The sequence below is a fragment of the Aspergillus welwitschiae genome, assembly GCF_003344945.1.
Source record: "Aspergillus welwitschiae strain CBS 139.54b unplaced genomic scaffold BDQ94scaffold_10, whole genome shotgun sequence".
Classification (NCBI taxonomy): domain Eukaryota; kingdom Fungi; phylum Ascomycota; class Eurotiomycetes; order Eurotiales; family Aspergillaceae; genus Aspergillus; species Aspergillus welwitschiae.
In genome coordinates, this window is record NW_020798704.1 from 126,932 (window position 1) to 145,296 (window position 18,365).

Below are 18,365 nucleotides of genomic sequence, written 5' to 3' on the forward strand. Positions count from 1 at the left end.
GATGAATACGGCGAGAGCAGATTCCATCCGACGTCAAGGATGGACATGGTCGAACTCTGTTTAATGTCGTGCAGATGAGTTGTTATGAAGTTGCAAAGCTCTTCCTCGAAGCAGATGCAGATCCCAACATCACGGAGCGTGGGGCTCGAGTGCCAATACATTATGATGCAACAGGGACCCTCGGACGCTGAAATCAGTTGGGTAAAATTGCTGCCCAAACACCGCTGTTCTTGCGGCAGGAATCGGAGACGACACAACCAAACTCTTGCTTGATCACGGGGCAGACCCCGATGACGAGGATGATTACGGCGAGAGGCCTATAATGTGGGCTGCTGCGAAAGGGTGTGAGACCATCGTGAAGATGCTTCTGGTCCGAGGCGTCAATGCAGATAAGGTTGATCAGTCCGGTGAATCCCCACTTCTTTGGGCAATGAGAACCTGTATCTGTGGTCTCCATAAGAAGGTAACAAGATGTTGCCCCTCAACTACTGAGGATGAGGTAGGAGATAGAGAGGCAGTGGTGAAATTGCTCTTACGGTATGGTGCAAACCCACATATCCAGGGTCAGGATGGCCAAATGCCGTTGTCCTTAGCTGTGAATTCTGAGTCAGAGGCATTGGTAGAATATCTGCCGAGGGCAGGCTGTGATCCAAACGTGAATTGACAGATATGGTCGCACACCTCTCTGCAGAACGCTACAGCACGTGGAAGGGCAGGGTGGTAGCGGCATTGCTGAAGTGGCCAAAGACTGATCGAGATGCGATGGATGATTTTGGACGAAACGCATTCACAGAAGCTAGTCGAACCGAATATCCGCATATTGCTGAGCTGTTGCTGCGGAGCCACAGAAGAGATCGCCATCACTCATAACTTCGCCCTCCCTGACGGTGACTATCGCGGAAGAGCGACATGCGGCGTCTGTCAAGCTCATCTATATCCACAGGGCATTTCATCATTACTCAATCTGTAAAGACCATCAATACAACATGTACAAGAATTGCAAGGTATTGGAAGCAACCTGTCTGGACAGTTCACATGAAATGTGCCGCTTAGATCCTGACCTACCTCCCAAGGTGGCCATTGATGTTCGTCGGGACTTTTATCCCGATAACTACACAGAGAACCTGCTGCCCTAGACTAGATCTAATGTGAAGTCATTGCTCACCATATAGTACTGATCAGACAGAATGGGCATGTTCTCTAGGAGCTAGGGACAGGAGCGTCGCGTTCGTGGAGCGGATAATGTAAATACGAATCTACCCATAGTGGAACAGTGGTGTCAGAAAATAAGAAGTGGAGTGCACTTCGAGCCTGGGGGCTATTCTGAAACGCCTATGGCCGCTGGCATTGTCTGATGCGGTGTATGAGTGGATTCAGGTGCGGGGGAGATGATAGTACGTCCGGATACATATCTTGTTTGCACAGTGTGGAATAAGCTTTGTGGATTGCAGTGTACCTCTCGATGAATTAGATGCCGGGGTAGTATGAAAACCTACTACGGATACAAATAATATTCTTCACATAATAATGGGACATGGGTGTTGAGGGTCGTGCACATGCTATTTAGCAAGTCTTATCACATGTGATAAAGTTCATGTACAGTCCACTACTAGATAGACGATTTGCTAACAATGCTGTAAAAGTGAGACAGTCTAACCCGGACGGAAGATATATTTGGCTGCCCGCTGTGCTGCCGGCTGCAAGGCGTAGATAAATATAGTAGCCAATAGATAGCGAATGGTAAATAAAACTGTGCTGATGCCACGTCGCATACGAGAGGAGGATGGCTGACTGCGTTGGAGCGACTCTCACTCGTATTCATTATCCGTGATGATGATTTCTTCTGCAGAGAAAGTATTATAATAAGCTTTGTTTCAGGCCACCCACGGTACAACGAGGCAGAGTAAACCATCTCTCTGCCTGAACGCCGCCTGAAGAGAAGAAGAGGACAGGATGAGCAGCCAGGATAAAGCCACTAATCCAGGGATAGTCTAGTGTAAGCCTCATTACTGAGTCAAGAGCCAATAGGATGCCTTGATAGTGGCACCACTTCAGCCAAAGAGCCAAGAATAGCCTAGCAGATCCCCGAACCGGTGGGCACTAGCCCCTATATAGTCTAGCGCGGGACCTAATCGGAGCTAAGCCCCCCTCTTCGACACTTGACCGGATGCGGAGAGGTTTGTTTTACTCGGGAGTCCGGAATGGTTGTTTTTGACAGGACACATACCGATGGTGGTCAGGTCGGCTGCGATCGGTAATGGGGTTATGTTAAGTATGTATCATGGTTTTAGCTGCTGATAAAGGGAGGAATTATTTGTTGAATTGTCAGAGGTAGAGGCAAGGAATGAGAGGGGATATCCAGGAACCATATTATATTCCCCTGACGAAAAGGAGAGGAAGAGTCCACTCGATCAATGGTTGCCAATAGTCAAGGTGACGGAGGGAGGAACAGACCACGTCGCACTGGGTAACTAACCAACTGGGTACAGAGTAGCTCACTTGAGATCAAGCTATACATAGATCATCGGTAAGTTCCATGTGCTCCGTATAAACTCACAGTAGCTGCGCCTATCACAATTTCGACAACATCAAAAAGAGAGAGAAAGAAAAAAGTCACTGATTTCATGGTGTCGTCATTGATTCAGATGGCCTTCCTGATTCGGGGTTTTTAGTCGGGAAGTTCCCGCCGTTATTTTCATCAAATTTTCTCGGGGGGAAAAAGTGAAACATTGACATTTCCGGTCGCGGGTATGGGAAGATACCCCTCACTCCTTCACTTTTCCATACTCAGTTATCTACCTCAAGTATGTGTCGACTGCAGACTTAAGAGGCAACTTATTGGTGCCGGATTCATCCAGCGCTATGCTAGAATAGAAATGGCGTGCAGGGCTGGACTCTGATGCTGACGTTGACACACTTTAGTTGGTAACCCGCGTCGCTTTCTGCCCTCCCCATCTGGGATGACCCAAAGAAGTGGTCCCCAAGGTTCAGGGCCATCCATCCAAGACAATAAAAGTTCCGGTGATCCGTACCTGTGTAGAGACATGAGTAGATAACCAGTGGTAGTCGGATTGTAGTCTCAAGTCGTACTAGTACCAAGTGGTGGTAGGATGGGCAGTGCAGTACCACACTTTGTTGTGCGAGGGATACTCCGTCCCTCAGACTAGACTAGTAGCATCGTGAACTAACGTCTCGCCGATGCTATTCCTGTCCATCTCGACCGACTGGATTTTCTCGAAGCTCCACTTCGGACCTGCCAAGCCGAACCAGGCCTGCCTTGTTTTTTTCTGCCCAGTCAAGTCGTCCCAGTATTTATCAGTCCTGCGACTGCCAGGCAACCAAGTCCTCTTCCTCCCAAATCGATTCCCATCCTTCCGGTGTGGCTTGTCTTCAACCCCAATTCACTGTCATCTGAAAAGTCTGGGTGAGACACCTCACAGCCTTCCCTTCGCTAGCGCCCAGCTTTATTATCTGCCAATCCGCCATCGCTCATCTTCCTCTTCCTCTTTCGCTGCCATCATCTCGACTCAGTCCACCGTTACCCAATTCGGCTTGGATTCGATCTATAGGCAACTCCGTTTCCATCCATCGTCGAGTTTTCCTCATCTTCCCTGAATCTTCCACCGTTCAACTCAATCACTTCCTATCAAGCGTCATGGCGTTCCTCACTCGCTTGCTCCAATTTCTGCTGCTGTCGCTGATCGCCTGCGCTGCTCTCGCGGCCCCGACTGCCGATCAGTCTGATGCCACCAACTCGGTTGTCGGCGACTCGACTTCCCACGGGTATCTCAGTAGCTTCGAGGACAAGGCCCTGCATCTGTATGAAAAGTTCCGTCACGGAGTTTTTCATTCCGAAGATGACGCCGCCCAGACTGAGGAGGAAGATGCTGCACTGTCCAGCCGCGCCAACCTCGCCAAGAGACAGGCTGTGAGCAATTCGACGAGTGCTGCAGAAACTAGCCAGGCGACAGAACCTGCCGCGACGTCGGCGACTGCCACTACCCAAGCTGAGAGCTCTGCCAGCAGTGCTGACTCGACCTCGGCCGAACCCACCTCCGCTGCGACCACCGCCGCCGCCACCACCGCGCATACAACCGCCGTGCAGACTACATCTAGCTCTAGCAGCAGTGAATCCAGCTCTAGCAGCAGTGAGTCGAGCTCTAGTAGCAGTGAGTCTAGCTCCTCGTCCACGTCTCCTGTCACCACCACCTCCTCCACCTCCACCACTTCCTCTTCTACTTCTTCTTCTTCGTCGTCGTCGACGTCGACCTCTTCGACTTCATCGACTTCGTCCAGTGCGTCTTCTTCCTCTTCTTCCACCTCGTCTTCTACTACCTCTGCCTCTACGTCTTCTACTACCTCTGCCTCTACGTCTTCTACTACCTCTGCCTCTACATCTTCACCCACGTCTTCTTCTTCGTCCTCCTCTCACACTCGGACAGCTTCTTCTACCACCACTGTGCCTGCCACCACCACCTCTTCGACTTCGTGCACTTCCAGCTCGACCTCGTCGACCGCGCAGTCAACCACCATGCACACCACGAGCTCCACGACGCAGGATACTACCAGCACGACCAGCTCGACTAGCCAGGTCACCACCCCGTACACCTCCACCTACAAGATCACCACCACTCTGCCCGATGGCCAGCAGAGCACCGTAACCGCCGTGACGGTCGTGCACCCTACGGAAACCGCCCGCGAGGTGGCTACCGGCACCAAGGCATCCCCCGGGCTCCAGACCGACTCTGCTGCGTCTGCCAACGGGTTCGCGCGCGAGTTCGCTCTCATGATGGGAGGAGCCGCCGTGGTGGCCATGGCGTTGTAGCCTTTCTCGGCCTATGTGACAACATTACTCTACCATTCAAGTGCATATTCGGCGTTATATTTTACTCCACTTCTCGAAAATGTTTTTTATGATACCTCACGATCCTTGAGCAAGCAAAGAAGCCAGCATGTGCATATTTTTCCGGCGTCCAAATACCAGTCTCTCCTTGAAGCGCGGCATAAATGGGGTTGCAATTTACAAATGGTGTTGAAATGGTGTTTTTATGATGAAGTGACATGTCTCTCTTTATGATCCTGTCTGTCCAAACTTTGAACCACAAACATACATATGTTTCCAGCGTTGTGCATATTAGACTTGTCACTGTGACTAGCTGTATTTACAAAACCAACCAACTGGATTGAACCAAACTGAACATGAATAACATCGTATCGTATCGTACTCCTGGGTATTATCAACACACAACACATACTCATAGCATCCCCACAACAACCTCGCACCATATATATAGTATATTTCTCCATCACAACCCACTAATCACGATCCCCATCCCATCCCACAACCGCAAGGAAGATCGATTATAGCGTAGCCCTCTCCTCCTCCGTCCAAAACCTGACCAAACTCTCCCACGCCGCCACATCCCCATCCCTCAACAACGCCGCGACATCAACATTAAGCGGCGAATCCGGCCTCGGATCCGTCAACAGCTGATGAATCGCACTCAGTGTACTGCTCAACGTATACACCGGGCTCCAATGCTCGGTAGTCAACAACGTTAGACAAATCTCCCCCGTTGTGAAGCTGATATTCGGATGGCTGATCTTCGTCTTGAAGGTGATTTTCGGCGGAGTGAGGGGGTAGGTTGGTGGGATTTGGATGGAGAGGGTCCATAGACCATCTATTTATTTCCCCCCGAGAGGCGGGGGGAGAAGAAGTTAGTGGGGGGAAGGAATGGTATGTATGTATGTATGTGGGGAGGAAGGGGGGTGGTATACTCTCGTAAGGCGTCCCCGGGACACCCTTCAGCACTGCTTCCCAGTGGAGGAGGTCATCTTCGTCGACGGGGCCGAGGTGCAGAAGGGCTTCGTTGGGCGAGTTGGTGTAGTCTTTTAATTCGCGGAGGAGACGGTGGGTTGTTTGCGAGGAGGCCATATTTCTTTTTTTCTTTTTCCCTTTGGGAGATAATTAGGTTGTGTGTGTGTCTGTGTGGAGATGGGGTATGTGGGAAGAGGGGTGAATTGATAGGAACAATTGTTGGATGAATATGAATGGGAATCTTGGGAAATGGCCCTAAGACGATCCATGCAGCAGACTAACAGCTGCTAGTCGGATAGGAAGCAAGCAGATAAGGCGGATGCGATGAGTCGCGGTGGCTGGTGGTGTGTGTCGCGCCGAGGCTCAACGAACTGCCGTGGGTCTCGGCCACTGGTCGATTGATTGGTTTTCGGGTCGGTCTCGGCTCCCGAATTCCCCATGTGTAATCCGCCATCACTGAGTCGCCCCTTGTTGGAAAACTAAAGCCTAATTTCTTGTTGATCTGCGGAGGTTACGGTTGCTACTGGTTTTTTCATGTGAAGACTTTTCTAACTCGGCACGGAGTTCAATTTATTGAAGCTAAAGCTAGTATCATCATGCGCACTTCTCGAGCTTCTAAAGAGACTGCGAAGGTTTTGCAGGCTTTGTCGCCTCCTGCTCGTCGACAAACTCGCAGTTCGGCTCAGGCTGCCAGTCTCCTTCAGGGCTTTGCTTTTGGGGGTGGCGGTACTGCCCCGGATGCATCTATCAGTGATGATGATACTTCTTCGCTCTCTTCGGTGCCGACGGTTGATATCGAGGATATCGTAGAGCCGCCGGCCAAGCGTCGCAAGAGTGCTTTGAGCAGTTCGTCCACGAGGACGAGTGCGCGCTCTACTCGGAGGGCTGTCAAAGCAGAGACTTCTGTAAAAGCAGAGACTTCTGCCAAAGAGGAAGCAACTATCAAAGAAGAGCCGGTTGAGAAGCCGCAAAAGGCACGACGGATGCCCGCGCGCAAGATCAAAATCGAGAATGGTGGTTATTCGATGGAACCCCCGTCGAACTGGGAGACTATGTATGACATGGTCAAGAAGATGCGAGAGGCAAATCCCACTGCACCCGTTGACACCATGGGCTGTGCCGAACTCTACTGGCGTGCATCCTCTCCGCGCGATCGCCGTTTCCAGACTCTCATCGCGCTGATGCTGTCGTCTCAGACCAAGGACACAGTCACGGCAGTGGCCATGCAGCGGTTGCACACAGAGCTTGGGGACCAATCGACAACCATTGTGAAGAAGGAGCCCGAAGAATATGACTGGAAGCCCACGGACCAGGTCAAGGACAGCACGTTGAACCTGGAGAACATCCTAGCCGTCACCCCTGAGCGCCTCAACGAGCTTATTGCCAAGGTGGGCTTCCACAACAACAAGACCAAATATATCAAGGCCGCGGCCATTATCCTCCGCGATCAATATGACTCCGATATCCCGTCGACTGCTCCTGAACTGATGAAGCTCCCGGGCGTCGGTCCGAAGATGGCGTTTCTCTGCATGAGCGCGGCGTGGGGCAAGCACGAAGGCATTGGCGTTGATGTTCACGTTCACCGGATTACCAACCTCTGGGGCTGGCACAAGACGAAGAATCCCGAGGAAACTCGCATGGCGCTGGAGTCGTGGCTACCAAAAGACAAGTGGCACGAGATCAACAAACTCTTGGTCGGCTTAGGACAGACGGTCTGCTTACCTGTAGCCCGGAGATGCGGAGAATGCGATCTTGCAGGAACGAAGCTCTGTAAGAGCGAAATCAGAGGTCTGGTAACACCGAAGCGAGACGCTGCTGTGAAGCAGGAGGAGCCGAAGGTGAAGGTCGAGCAGGAGTAGATGTTGAACCCACTCAGTCATGGGATTGAATGCCCCAGGCCAACCTTCAGTCACTCTCAGTGTTTTGTTTCGATTGATTGCGGGGGAAACACAACCGCTCTGTTTTGCCAGTCCAGCTTTCTTCCTCTGTTGACTGTGTCTTATGCTCTCGTTGGTCAGACATTTCTTCCGTCAATGCATCAAGTTGTATCTCATGTTGGTCTTCGATAGAGTTGTCGATACATTCAACGCTCCGCTAAACAGCTAACTCGGCCTCCGAGTGACGCTCACATTCGTGCTGTCACGCGTATGTTCCATCCGTCAGAGTGAACTGTCTGACACTGGCACTTGCTAACTATATCTCATGGCGTGCAGGTTGTATGCAAATTAGTGTCATCGAGGACGACAGTTGGGTTTCCGCTTTCGACACTCCGTCCAATTGGCCATACCCCGATCTGGGAATTGCTGAAGGTCTGGTCCTCAAATTTGTCAAGATGGAGGTCTCAAGGAGGGGCCCCACCTTGTTCGATATGCCAGAAAATATCAAAGATAGAATCATGGAGTTCGCTGGCCTGCGTCGCTATTGTATTATCGACTTTTCCCTGGAGCAAACTCGCACCAAGCGAGACCCGCCTCTGTGTCCGAAAACTGAATTGCGAGCGCATCGCGGCCCCTGGCTTCCGCTTAGCCGCTGCTACCATCCAAAGCTGCCGACAGAGGTGTTCCTATCGTGTCGCACCTTGCGCCGGGAGGCCGGTGTCTATTTCTTCTCCCAAAACCGCTTCAGCACGTTTCTTCGCGGCCGGGGGGACTTTGTGCTCTTCGAAAGGTCGATGAAATGGGGCTTGGACTATATTCGGTACTTGCATGTGGATCTTGGCCATAAGGACAACCGATCGCTCAAGCTGGCTTCTGGTGCCCATCAATCCTTGTTGAAATACTGGGAGGAGTTCTGCAAGCTCGCGGCAAGGGAGATGCCGAATCTCAGATACTTCAGTCTCAAATGCAAGGCCCGTGAGCAGGAAGTGGTTTTTCGTGTGATGCGTGACATGGATCCGTTTCCCACCCTGTTTAAGTGTGCCTTTCATTTCAGCAGTAGTCAGGATAAGATCTGTAGTTTCCTGCCTGTCATGAAGCGCACGGCGCGCCGCCTGACGGACAATCTTCATGTTCCACCGTTTCCGTTCATGTACCTACCCAAGGAACTTCAGCTGATGGCGCTCGAGGAACTGCTCGTCAATCGTTCTGATCCATGCATGACCGATCCTGCTCGGGGCGTTATCGTCCTGGATTACCGCGACCGTCTGCGATTCAAGACTTGCTGTGGCACCTGCTCGCCGGTTGGAGGCATGTGCTTCTGTGATAGCACCGAGACGGTATACTCGACGAGCTGCACCTGCTTCGCATCGCCCCTGCGCTATTTCCTGGTTAATCGGGAGTTTCATGAGCTCGCTCGTCAGGTTTTCTGGGGTCGCAACAAGTTTCTGTTCGTGGAGGAGGAACCGACCTACACCATGGGCTTCCTGAATGGCATTCCCACGGCGTCGACGCTGCTGGTGCAGAACTTGACGTTTCACTTTCCCCTGTGCTATAGGAGCGCACCGCTGACGGGAACCCGCTCTATGGACTCTAGCCTGCGATACTGGGCAGTTCTGCGCCGTTTCATTCGGGAGCACTTTGATCTTGCGCGCCTGAACCTGACGATCATCGACCAGGGCCGGGCCACGGCGATGTACTCGATGGATAACCGCAAGAGATATCTGCGCCGGCTGCTTATGTCGTTTGCCGACTTGAGAGGCGTGCGAGGTTACCGGGTGCATTTGCGAGATGACCGCGGATTCGAGAGACAGGCCGTGATGGCTGTCATGGGGCGATAGTTGCTGATGCTGATATAGATAGAAACCTGTCGTTTCCTTAGTCTTTTCTTTCTTATGTTGTCCTTTGATGGAACACAAACACTCATCTCCATGGCCATGATGCTTGATGCAGATAGCGATGTTGATGCACATAGATGCATGTTGTGTTGTTTTTCTTTTTTTCTTTTCTTTTCTTTTCATCTTCTTCTCTTGTCTTTTCTTTGACAGAACACGGAACACTTACCTCTCATGGTTGTTGACTCGGCCTGACATATGGACGGTCGAGTCTGCCTTCATCATGATGATGATTCAAGATCAGCCTGAGCAAGCCTGAGTGTTGACGTGTCTGCCTATCACATATGCATGATATCCAGCATCCAGCGACGTGACCTAGTTAACATCAGCGATTAGTTAGCAGAAATAGTATGCAGATAGATACTACTCTCTGTCTCTCATCATCTTAAGTAGTAGACAGTAGAAGAAAGGATGCACGTGTAATGAACAGTAAGCACCAGAAGACGACGCACCCACCGATCCTCCAAGCTAACAAGGTCAGTACTAAAGTCAGTGAAGAGAAGGAAAGGGATCCCGCCGTGTTGTTCAACTGTAGATATTCCTCGCTCACCTAATCGACACAACAAACGGGGGGCATTGCAGATTAACTGCGTGCATACGATGATACGGGGATGCATCGTATTTTCACCCTCCATCACCAGTGCTCCAGATACGATCATGCTCATGAACTACTAGTAGTAGTAGCTTAGTAGGGTTCATCATCACGCAGTGGCCCTTCTCCCTCTCTCTCACTGACAAGGATGCTTTTTATAGATATGACTAAGCACAGCACACAGCAAACCCTCCCCACCATGAAGTCACCCACCCCCTCACGAGAGAATATTTTCCCCGCGGGCATCACATAACATACATTATTTACTACTACGTACTTTTATTGTATACTCTCCAATTCTACACCTACACATACACATACACATACACACACAATTCCCCCTCCCCTGCATATCCCATACACACACACAAAATGCCCCCCTCCATAAACCCCACCTCCTTCGCAACAACCCAACTCACCCTCCTGCAAGCCGAACAAACCGCCGAAATAACAAGCAGTACTCTCTTCACCAGCAGCGCCATCACCACCGCATCCCCATCTACCCGTCGCACGTTACAAGCAACAGGACACGCCCTGACGGGTATTGTCCTCTCGCAGTGTAGAACGGGAGTAGGCGGTCGGGTGGTCGGGGAGTTTGTACCTGATGCGGCTGTTACTTCTACTTCTAGTTCCAAGTCTGGGGGAAATGGGAGCAGCGGTGATGGGAAGTTGAGGTTAGGTGCGCATGGGGTTAGGGTTGGGGATGTGGTTAAGGTTGTTGAGATTAGTTCGGGGGGTTCGGGAGGTGGTGGAGGGAAGAAGGGGAAAGAAGGGAAGGAGAAGGATGGAAAGGGGGGTGGAGTAGAGGGGGTTGTTACGAGGGTCGGGGAGAGTGCGGTTTGGGTTGCGTTTGGGGGGAAGGATGGTGGTAAAGGGAAGGATGCTGAGGACGGGGTGGAGGAGTTGTGGGGGAGGAAGGTTTGGATGTGAGTTTTTTTGTTCCAATTCTTCTTTTTGGTTATGTAGGGTTGGTGGTGTTTGATGATATTGACTATGTATAGGATCAAACTTGCCAATGATGTCACGTATAGACGGTATGTCTCTATTTCCGTTATTTCGACAACGTATGCTGATGTATCTAGTATGAATCAGACCATGGAGAAAATGGTCAAAATGGCCGAGTCCGAACATACGCATTTCATGCGTGTTGCCTTCGGTCATACCTCGCCTATGCTGCCCGACTACGATTCTATAGGGGCTCTAGAGTTTACGGATCCTACGTTGAACGACTCCCAGAAGGAGGCCATTCGGTTTGCCCTGGCAGCACGTGAAATTGCCCTCATTCACGGCCCGCCCGGTACAGGCAAAACGCACACGCTGATCGAGTTGATCGTGCAGATGGTGCAGCGCAAGCAGCGGGTGCTGGTCTGCGGCCCGTCGAACATCTCCGTGGACAACATTGTGGAGAGACTGGCGCCGAAGAAGGTCCCCGTGGTGCGCATCGGACATCCGGCGCGATTGCTACCGTCAGTCCTGGATCATTCACTGGAAGTGCTCACGCACACGTCGGAGGCGGCGGCGATTGTTCGCGACGTCCGCAAGGAGATCGATCAGAAGCAGGCGAGTATCCGGAAGACCCGAGCCGCACGGGAGCGACGGGCCATCTACGATGATCTGCGAGAACTGCGGCGCGAGTTCCGCGAGCGCGAGAACAAATGCGTAGAGAATCTGGTCCGTGAGAGCAGTGTGGTGCTGGCGACGCTGCATGGAGCGGGCGGTCATCAGCTAAAGAACCAAAAGTTCGATGTGGTCATCATCGATGAGGCGAGTCAGGCACTAGAGGCGCAGTGCTGGATCCCGCTGTTGTCGGCATCCAAGGTGGTCCTTGCTGGTGATCATTTGCAGCTGCCGCCGACCGTGAAGTCGACTAAAGAGAATGCGAAAAAAGCGGCCAAAGAGAAGGAGGATAAGAAAGAAAACGGAGAGTTGCTGGAGAATGTGTCGCTGGAGACGACCCTGTTCGATCGACTGCTATCCATGCACGGGCCTGGAATCAAACGGATGCTCACGACGCAGTACCGGATGCACGAAAAGATTATGCAATTTCCGTCGGACGAGTTGTATGACTCGAAATTAATGGCTGCAGACTCTGTCAAGGATCGACTGCTGAAGGACCTACCCTACGAAGTCGAGGAGACCGATGACACCAAGGAGCCGCTGGTGTTCTGGGATACGCAAGGTGGTGACTTCCCCGAAAAGACCGAGGATGCGGATCTGGGCAAGAAAGCCCACCTGGGCGAAAGTAAGAGCAATGACATGGAGGCGCTGGTAGTGAGCAGGCACGTCGATGCTCTGGTGGACGCAGGGATACACCCCGAAGACATTGCGGTGATTACGCCGTACAACGGTCAGCTGGCCGTACTGTCGCAGATGCTGCGGGAGAAATACCCTAGCATTGAGCTGGGCAGCGTCGACGGGTTCCAAGGGCGGGAGAAGGAAGCGGTGGTGGTGAGTCTGGTGCGCAGCAATAGCGAGCACGAAGTGGGATTCTTGGGGGAACGGCGTCGTCTCAACGGTAAGATCCCTGCCAAGTGGCGAGCCTGCATGGACTGACAGCATTAGTGGCCATGACGCGGCCGAAACGGCATCTGTGCATCTGCGGTGATTCGGAGACGATTAGCAAGTGAGTGCCCCTCTATCGTGGTCAGCATTTACTTTGTAGGCAAATAGTTGACGTCGACTTTTTTTCTCCACAGGGGCAGTGGCTTCCTTAAGCGATGGATGGCATTCCTGGAGGAACATGCCGATTTGCGGTATCCGGATGCCGGCGATCTGTTGTGATCACGTTTAATCTAGCTACCGTGTATTTTTGGGACGTTGCTTGGGCCATGAGTGTCACCGATGGGAGGTCCTGCAATCAGATGCAGTGCAGCGTTGTGCAACGTCTGCACCAGACGGTCCCTTGCAGCCGAACAACAAACCGCGAATAGAAAACAAACAGACTCAACCGAGCACAGGCGCAAGGGATAGAATTGAAGGAGGCGATTCAGACACGCGATGAAAGGATTGCCCAGAGAGGACAAAATGACATGGGCGCATTCCCCTGTCACGTCAACCATCCACATTCCATAGCTAGAAATCTAGATTATTATCCATGTGGCTGCTCGATGGAATTCCGAGAGCCCCTCCATTGGAGACGCCAACGAAGAGGGGAAAGGAAGATCGTGCGTCATGGCGTTGTGAAGTATGCAGGATCTAGAATCCCACGAGCGGGACAGTCAGCCTTGCTTCTGTCTACAGCATAGATAGATAGACAGTGATTTGATTTGATTAATGAATGAATGAGGATTGATTGTGCCCGACCGAGGCGAGTGAGAGGGGAGGGCCCGTCAGCGAGCGAACGGTTCCGAGCGTCTGATGGGCCAACTTAATCGGTTCTGGACGGGAGCGGAGGGGGGAGGCCACTTGGTGTGTTTCAGCGCGGAGGATTGCCATCGTGGTCCAATGATGGGAAGGAATCAAGAGGAGTTGAATGAGTCGCGAGGGGATCCAAGCAATGAGTGAGTGGAGGAGGAGGAGGGAGTTGGAAATGGGGCCGAAGGAGTGAGGGAGGAGTAGAGACCGTCAGTGTGTGTGCATGGATGGTGATGAGTTGGCGCGGCAGAGAAGAGAAAAAGTGAAATTAACTCTGCATACTAACTAAGTATTCTGCAGGAGTAGTAGGGAAATACCCGGTTGAAGATGGAATTTACCACTTTTGTGGATGGCATTATACTGGGATGATCCAGCCAGCAAAGTCGAATAAGAATTATTTATGAATGAAGACAAAAAGAATAGTGAATGGTATGAATAATGGTATCTTCCTCAGCCATGAATCATCCATCACCATTAGTTAGTTAATGGTGATAACTAAAAATACTCCCCCTGACACGCGCCGCGAGTGTTTCGAAACTCCGCTTCTCCATCGTCAGAGGCTCCACTTGGAATGGCTTCTCTTTCTCTCGTTCTTCGTCTCTGCCTGCTGGTCTCTGCTGCTGCTGCTGCTGCTTTTCCCCCGGTCTTCTTTTCCACTTCTCTTGCAGCTTCCTTCCATTCCTTCGTCTAATGCCACTTGATTGATTGCTGGTTGGGGTCCAACTCTATACTTCTTTGGTGATTCTTCCGACATTGCCAGGGCGAAGTGTCCATTCCTTCTCTGCCCCTTCTTCACCTCTTCCTCTCTTTCTTTGTCTTCTTCTTCCTCTTCACACTCCCACACACACACTCTCTCTCTCACTCTCTTTCTCTCCATCGCCAATCCCGGGATATTCTTCCTAGGTTCTCCTGGTTGGTGTTTGATAAGCTTGACGATTTCCCGTATTCTGCTCCATCCTCGCCGATCCTGCCCGCTCTTCTGAGACTGTTTTCCTGCTGCTCGTGTCGGGGACTAGTGAATTTTGGTCTCCAGTGCCCCCAAACTCTTGGGTTTCCTCCCCCCATTCATGGCTCTGTAGTTCCTCCCCGACTATCTACTCGACTATTATTTACTCCCTGCTATTATTACTCCAACCTATCCCAATCCTCCGGTCCATCCCATCACACCACCTCCTCCTTCTCCTCCCACTTTCTACTTACCCTCTCTCTCTCTCTCTCTCTCCCTCCTGCTGACTCCCTTGGCTTCTTCCTTCCGACACTTTATTTTATTTTCTTCTTCCAGCCTACCGATCATGATCTGAGCCCTTTTGCCAAGGTCAGCTTCCCCCTCTGACATCCTTCAAAAGTGGATTCTTTGCTGATGCTGGTGCCCGCAGCCTCACTCCTTAAGATTTCCCCCTCCCCTCCTCCGCTTTTCAGCTGGTGGCTCTGCGCCTTGGCGTATATCCAATCGTTCCTTGTCCCTGTCTTCGTATCTGTCCTTACCGATCGCTTCGACCTCCTTTCCTCCCTTGCGCCCTTGTATGCCATTGGACAGGTCTGCAGCGTGCATGTTTCATGTGTTGTCGTTCCCTCTAAAGCCCGAATCCCGACATGTCTGCTGCCAGTACAAGTACCACGCGAAGTGACTCCGCCCAGAGTCGCATAGCCGGCCCTCCCACTTCAGACCCTGCAGCTGCAGACGCTTGCTTTGATACTGCATTACCGCCCATGAGTTCCAAACAGATGGTTGTCACCACGCGACGTCCACCCCGTGCTTCCGAATCTTCCCTTATCGCTACCAACCTCCGCAACACCAATCGCGCCGTCGCGGCCCTGCCATACACTCCGGGAACCACCTCCATTGCTCGCGGGCCCAGCACACATCGTCGTACCGGCAGCACCCTGAAAACCGTCATGCGGAAGATCTTCACTCGCAAAAGTCGGGGACAGGAGGACGACGAGTCCGCTGAATGTCGGTTCGGCAACCACAGTCCGCGATCGAATCAATCGCTCGACAAGCCGCAGCCGCTCTCCGGTTCATGGAACGCCAAATCCACGAGTCCGTTGCAACAGGAACACGGGCCCGTCACCTCGTGGGAAGAGGCCCTCCGCAAGCTTGAACCGCACCCACGCCGCCGACGTGCCACTCTGCCGAGCTTGATCTTTTCGGACGACGAATCTCGCGGTGCCCTGGAGGCGGTCGTGCATTCGGGCCGACCAACCAGTAAGCGGGACAACAGTCCGCACGCCAACAGTGATCCGGATGAGGTCCGCCGGCGAGAGATGCGGCAGATCAAGCGCCGCTCGCGCAGCGCGACCGCCCTGCGCGGCATGGCCAAAGATCACCTAATGTCTCCCATTCAATGGCGACGCCGCAGTTTGGAGTCGTACGCAGGATCGACGACCTTTGGAGCGGTCTCCGAGGCCGATGCATCGGAACGACCCCCGACCCGGACAACGGTCGCCAGTGCCCCGAAACCCACGACCGAGCCGTCCTTCCTGGATGGGCCGGATGAGGACGAGGAGGAAGATGCACCACCAGAGGAGCCCATGCCCCCAATGGTTGGGACGCTAGTCAACTCATTGCAACACGATGAGAACGTGACGCTGGAACAGCGACTGACCACCTTGGAGGTAAAATTGATCGACCTCGAGTGTGCAATTGCACGCATACAGTCTGGACGCAGCGAGACGCCGGCCGAGCCGTCGGGACAGAGGAAACCGTCACCGCCGACGACCCGGCACAAGCGCAAGCCATCGTCGGCCCAGTCGCCGTCGGGAAGTGACGAGGCCCCGGGTGCCAAGTCGCCCGGCGGCGCCGATCGCCCGTCTAGCACGAGCACGCTGCGCCCGAACCATCTCCACCGCTCGCGCACTTTGCAGGCACCGTCCTCCACGTCGCTGCACGAATGCAATACCATCTCCGTCGAACAGTACAGCGCACTGGTGATGCTGCTGCGTCGGGAGCAGTCTGCGCGACGCAACCTCGAGGAACAGGTATCCAACCTGCGGAGCGATGTCGAGCAACTGACGCGCGTGGCACGCGAATCCATGGGCATGGGGCCTATCTATCCTATTCCGATTGACGCGCATGATATTATGCGTATGCGGCAGGCCCTGGGGCCATCCCCGACCAACTCAGGGCCACCGACGGAAAAGATCTCCCCAGATAGTGATTCGGAGGAGCGCCCGGAGCTTCCTCCAAAGGGAGACCTGTACCATCCGCGGTGGCCGTCGGCGCGCCGGGTCGAAGTTGGCGGGATGATATGATGCCGATAACACTCATTCTGATTCTTCTATTCTTCCTTTTCCATCCACCCTCTTCCCTCTTAACGACCAACATTGCTCCATACCCTCATTGGTTATCTCTTTTCTTTGGAAATGTTCTGCTTCTGCGTGGTTATGATATCCTGCATGAGATTTGCGTGCATGAGTGATACTGTACATACACCAATTGCCTTCATTACGCACTGGCTGCCCGGCTGCAGCCATAGACTTATAGATCAATTGAACCACAAACAATTAGAAAGTTCAGCAAGAACCATGAAACAATTAAATCAATTAAAATATACTAAAACAGCTATACACGAAGCGACAGCAACACGCCTGGATATCTTCCACCCCCCACACCCAAAACCATGCAAAGGAGACAATCTACTCAACCTTCTTCACATCCTCCCCCTCCTCAAACCGAATCCTCTTCCCAAACAACACCGACCTCCCCAGCACCGACCCGACCACAAACCCGATATACGCCCCCGTCAACAAGGTAATCGGATACGCCTGCCACGGACGGTCCCTGCACAACATTAGCACACCCAATCCCTTTATCACCCCCTATCCCCTCCAAACAAGAAATAAAGAGGATGAACATACCAATCAAGCGGCACCGGCACCGCCCCCAACCAAGCCCCCACACAAGTCCCCAACGCACCACCCCAAACGATATCCCCCGGCCTCTTAGCCCCCCACACCTCCTTCCACACATTCCCATCCACGCCATGAACATACACCAGCGCCGTCGACGACAGAATAGCCATATGCGCCGCACACAGAACCGTCTGAGCATGATGAGTCGTGAACGGGGCGCCAAAGAGAACAAGAAGGATGCTGAGGACGGGGGTGGCGAGGAGGGTTGTCAATGTCAAGGATAATAGCGAAGCCTGATATTATCACACATCAATCATTAGTAAGGATAAATATATTGAGAGGATATTAAGGGTAATGGGGAAAGGACATACAACAACCCGCCCACTAATCGCCGAGGCCGTCGCCGACGACGAAGACGAGTCCTTCGTGCGCCGCCGGCCGACGCGGCCGGGACGGAGGATCACATTTCCTCCTTTTTCGTTGGTACCGGTGGTTGTTCCTGTGGAGGAGGCGCTGGAGGCGGTGGGAGTAGACGGCGAAGCGGGAGTGGTGGTGGTGGTGGAAGTAGTAGAATCCGAGGAGCCCGCGGCCGGGAGACAAATCATCACGTAGGCGACGTGCGCGAGGGCGAGGAGGGGCAATTGCTGGGCCATTTCTGCGACGGGGTCGTTGACCAGCGCGGGGAATCGCGCGGCGAAGGCGGAGAGTAGCGCCGCTGGGTGGATGTAGGAGTAGATGGTTGCGAGTTGGGTTGGGAGGACGTGCACGGGGGGTGCGGCGGGTTTGTTGGAGTTGTCGGGCGGCGCGGAGGCGGCGCTGGTGGTGGTGAGGGGGGAGGGGGGTGGGGAGGCCATTTTGAGGGTGTGGCGATGGGCCTGGGGGAGTAGGGAGAGTAAGAGAGGGAAGGGGAGGAGGAATTGGGGAGGTGGTGAGGAGATTAGGAGCTGTGGAACGAAGAGATGCTTCGGAGGTGACGGAAG

The 18,365-nt window shown here is 52.9% G+C and overlaps 6 protein-coding genes across 6 annotated transcripts; 4 read left to right on the forward strand and 2 right to left on the reverse strand.

Annotated features, from left to right (window-relative positions):
- The first annotated feature begins 3,328 nt into the window (after positions 1-3,328).
- Positions 3,329-4,935, forward strand: BDQ94DRAFT_9039 (putative GPI anchored cell wall protein (Dan4)). Its single transcript, XM_026776814.1, has one exon. It carries the CDS (start codon positions 3,656-3,658, stop codon positions 4,823-4,825), a length of 1,170 nt encoding a protein of 389 aa, XP_026628043.1. The 5' UTR covers positions 3,329-3,655; the 3' UTR covers positions 4,826-4,935.
- Positions 4,936-5,361: 426 nt separating this feature from the next.
- pex4 (putative ubiquitin conjugating enzyme (UbcJ)) lies at positions 5,362-5,935 on the reverse strand (the record flags this gene model as incomplete). The annotated part of the gene is made up of 2 exons (XM_026771132.1): positions 5,362-5,681; positions 5,779-5,935. The coding sequence occupies 2 exons, from the start codon at positions 5,933-5,935 to the stop codon at positions 5,362-5,364; spliced, it is 477 nt and encodes a 158-aa protein (XP_026628044.1).
- A 479-nt stretch (positions 5,936-6,414) lies between these two features.
- On the forward strand, positions 6,415-9,945 carry BDQ94DRAFT_177146 (endonuclease III domain-containing protein; the record flags this gene model as incomplete). The annotated part of the gene is made up of 3 exons (XM_026772833.1): positions 6,415-7,656; positions 7,921-7,963; positions 8,032-9,945. The coding sequence occupies 3 exons, from the start codon at positions 6,415-6,417 to the stop codon at positions 9,531-9,533; spliced, it is 2,787 nt and encodes a 928-aa protein (XP_026628045.1). The 3' UTR covers positions 9,534-9,945.
- Positions 9,946-10,551: 606 nt separating this feature from the next.
- On the forward strand, positions 10,552-12,960 carry BDQ94DRAFT_168710 (putative DNA helicase; the record flags this gene model as incomplete). The annotated part of the gene is made up of 5 exons (XM_026771133.1): positions 10,552-11,105; positions 11,181-11,213; positions 11,262-12,694; positions 12,742-12,802; positions 12,876-12,960. The coding sequence occupies 5 exons, from the start codon at positions 10,552-10,554 to the stop codon at positions 12,958-12,960; spliced, it is 2,166 nt and encodes a 721-aa protein (XP_026628046.1).
- Positions 12,961-15,126: 2,166 nt separating this feature from the next.
- BDQ94DRAFT_158412 (uncharacterized protein) lies at positions 15,127-17,062 on the forward strand (the record flags this gene model as incomplete). Its single annotated transcript, XM_026768944.1, has 2 exons — positions 15,127-16,767; positions 17,042-17,062. 2 exons carry the CDS (start codon positions 15,127-15,129, stop codon positions 17,060-17,062), a joined length of 1,662 nt encoding a protein of 553 aa, XP_026628047.1.
- Positions 17,063-17,169: 107 nt separating this feature from the next.
- On the reverse strand, positions 17,170-18,239 carry BDQ94DRAFT_168712 (PIG-F family protein; the record flags this gene model as incomplete). Its single annotated transcript, XM_026771134.1, has 3 exons — positions 17,170-17,314; positions 17,392-17,678; positions 17,757-18,239. The coding sequence occupies 3 exons, from the start codon at positions 18,237-18,239 to the stop codon at positions 17,170-17,172; spliced, it is 915 nt and encodes a 304-aa protein (XP_026628048.1).
- Between the last annotated feature and the right edge of the window lie 126 nt (positions 18,240-18,365).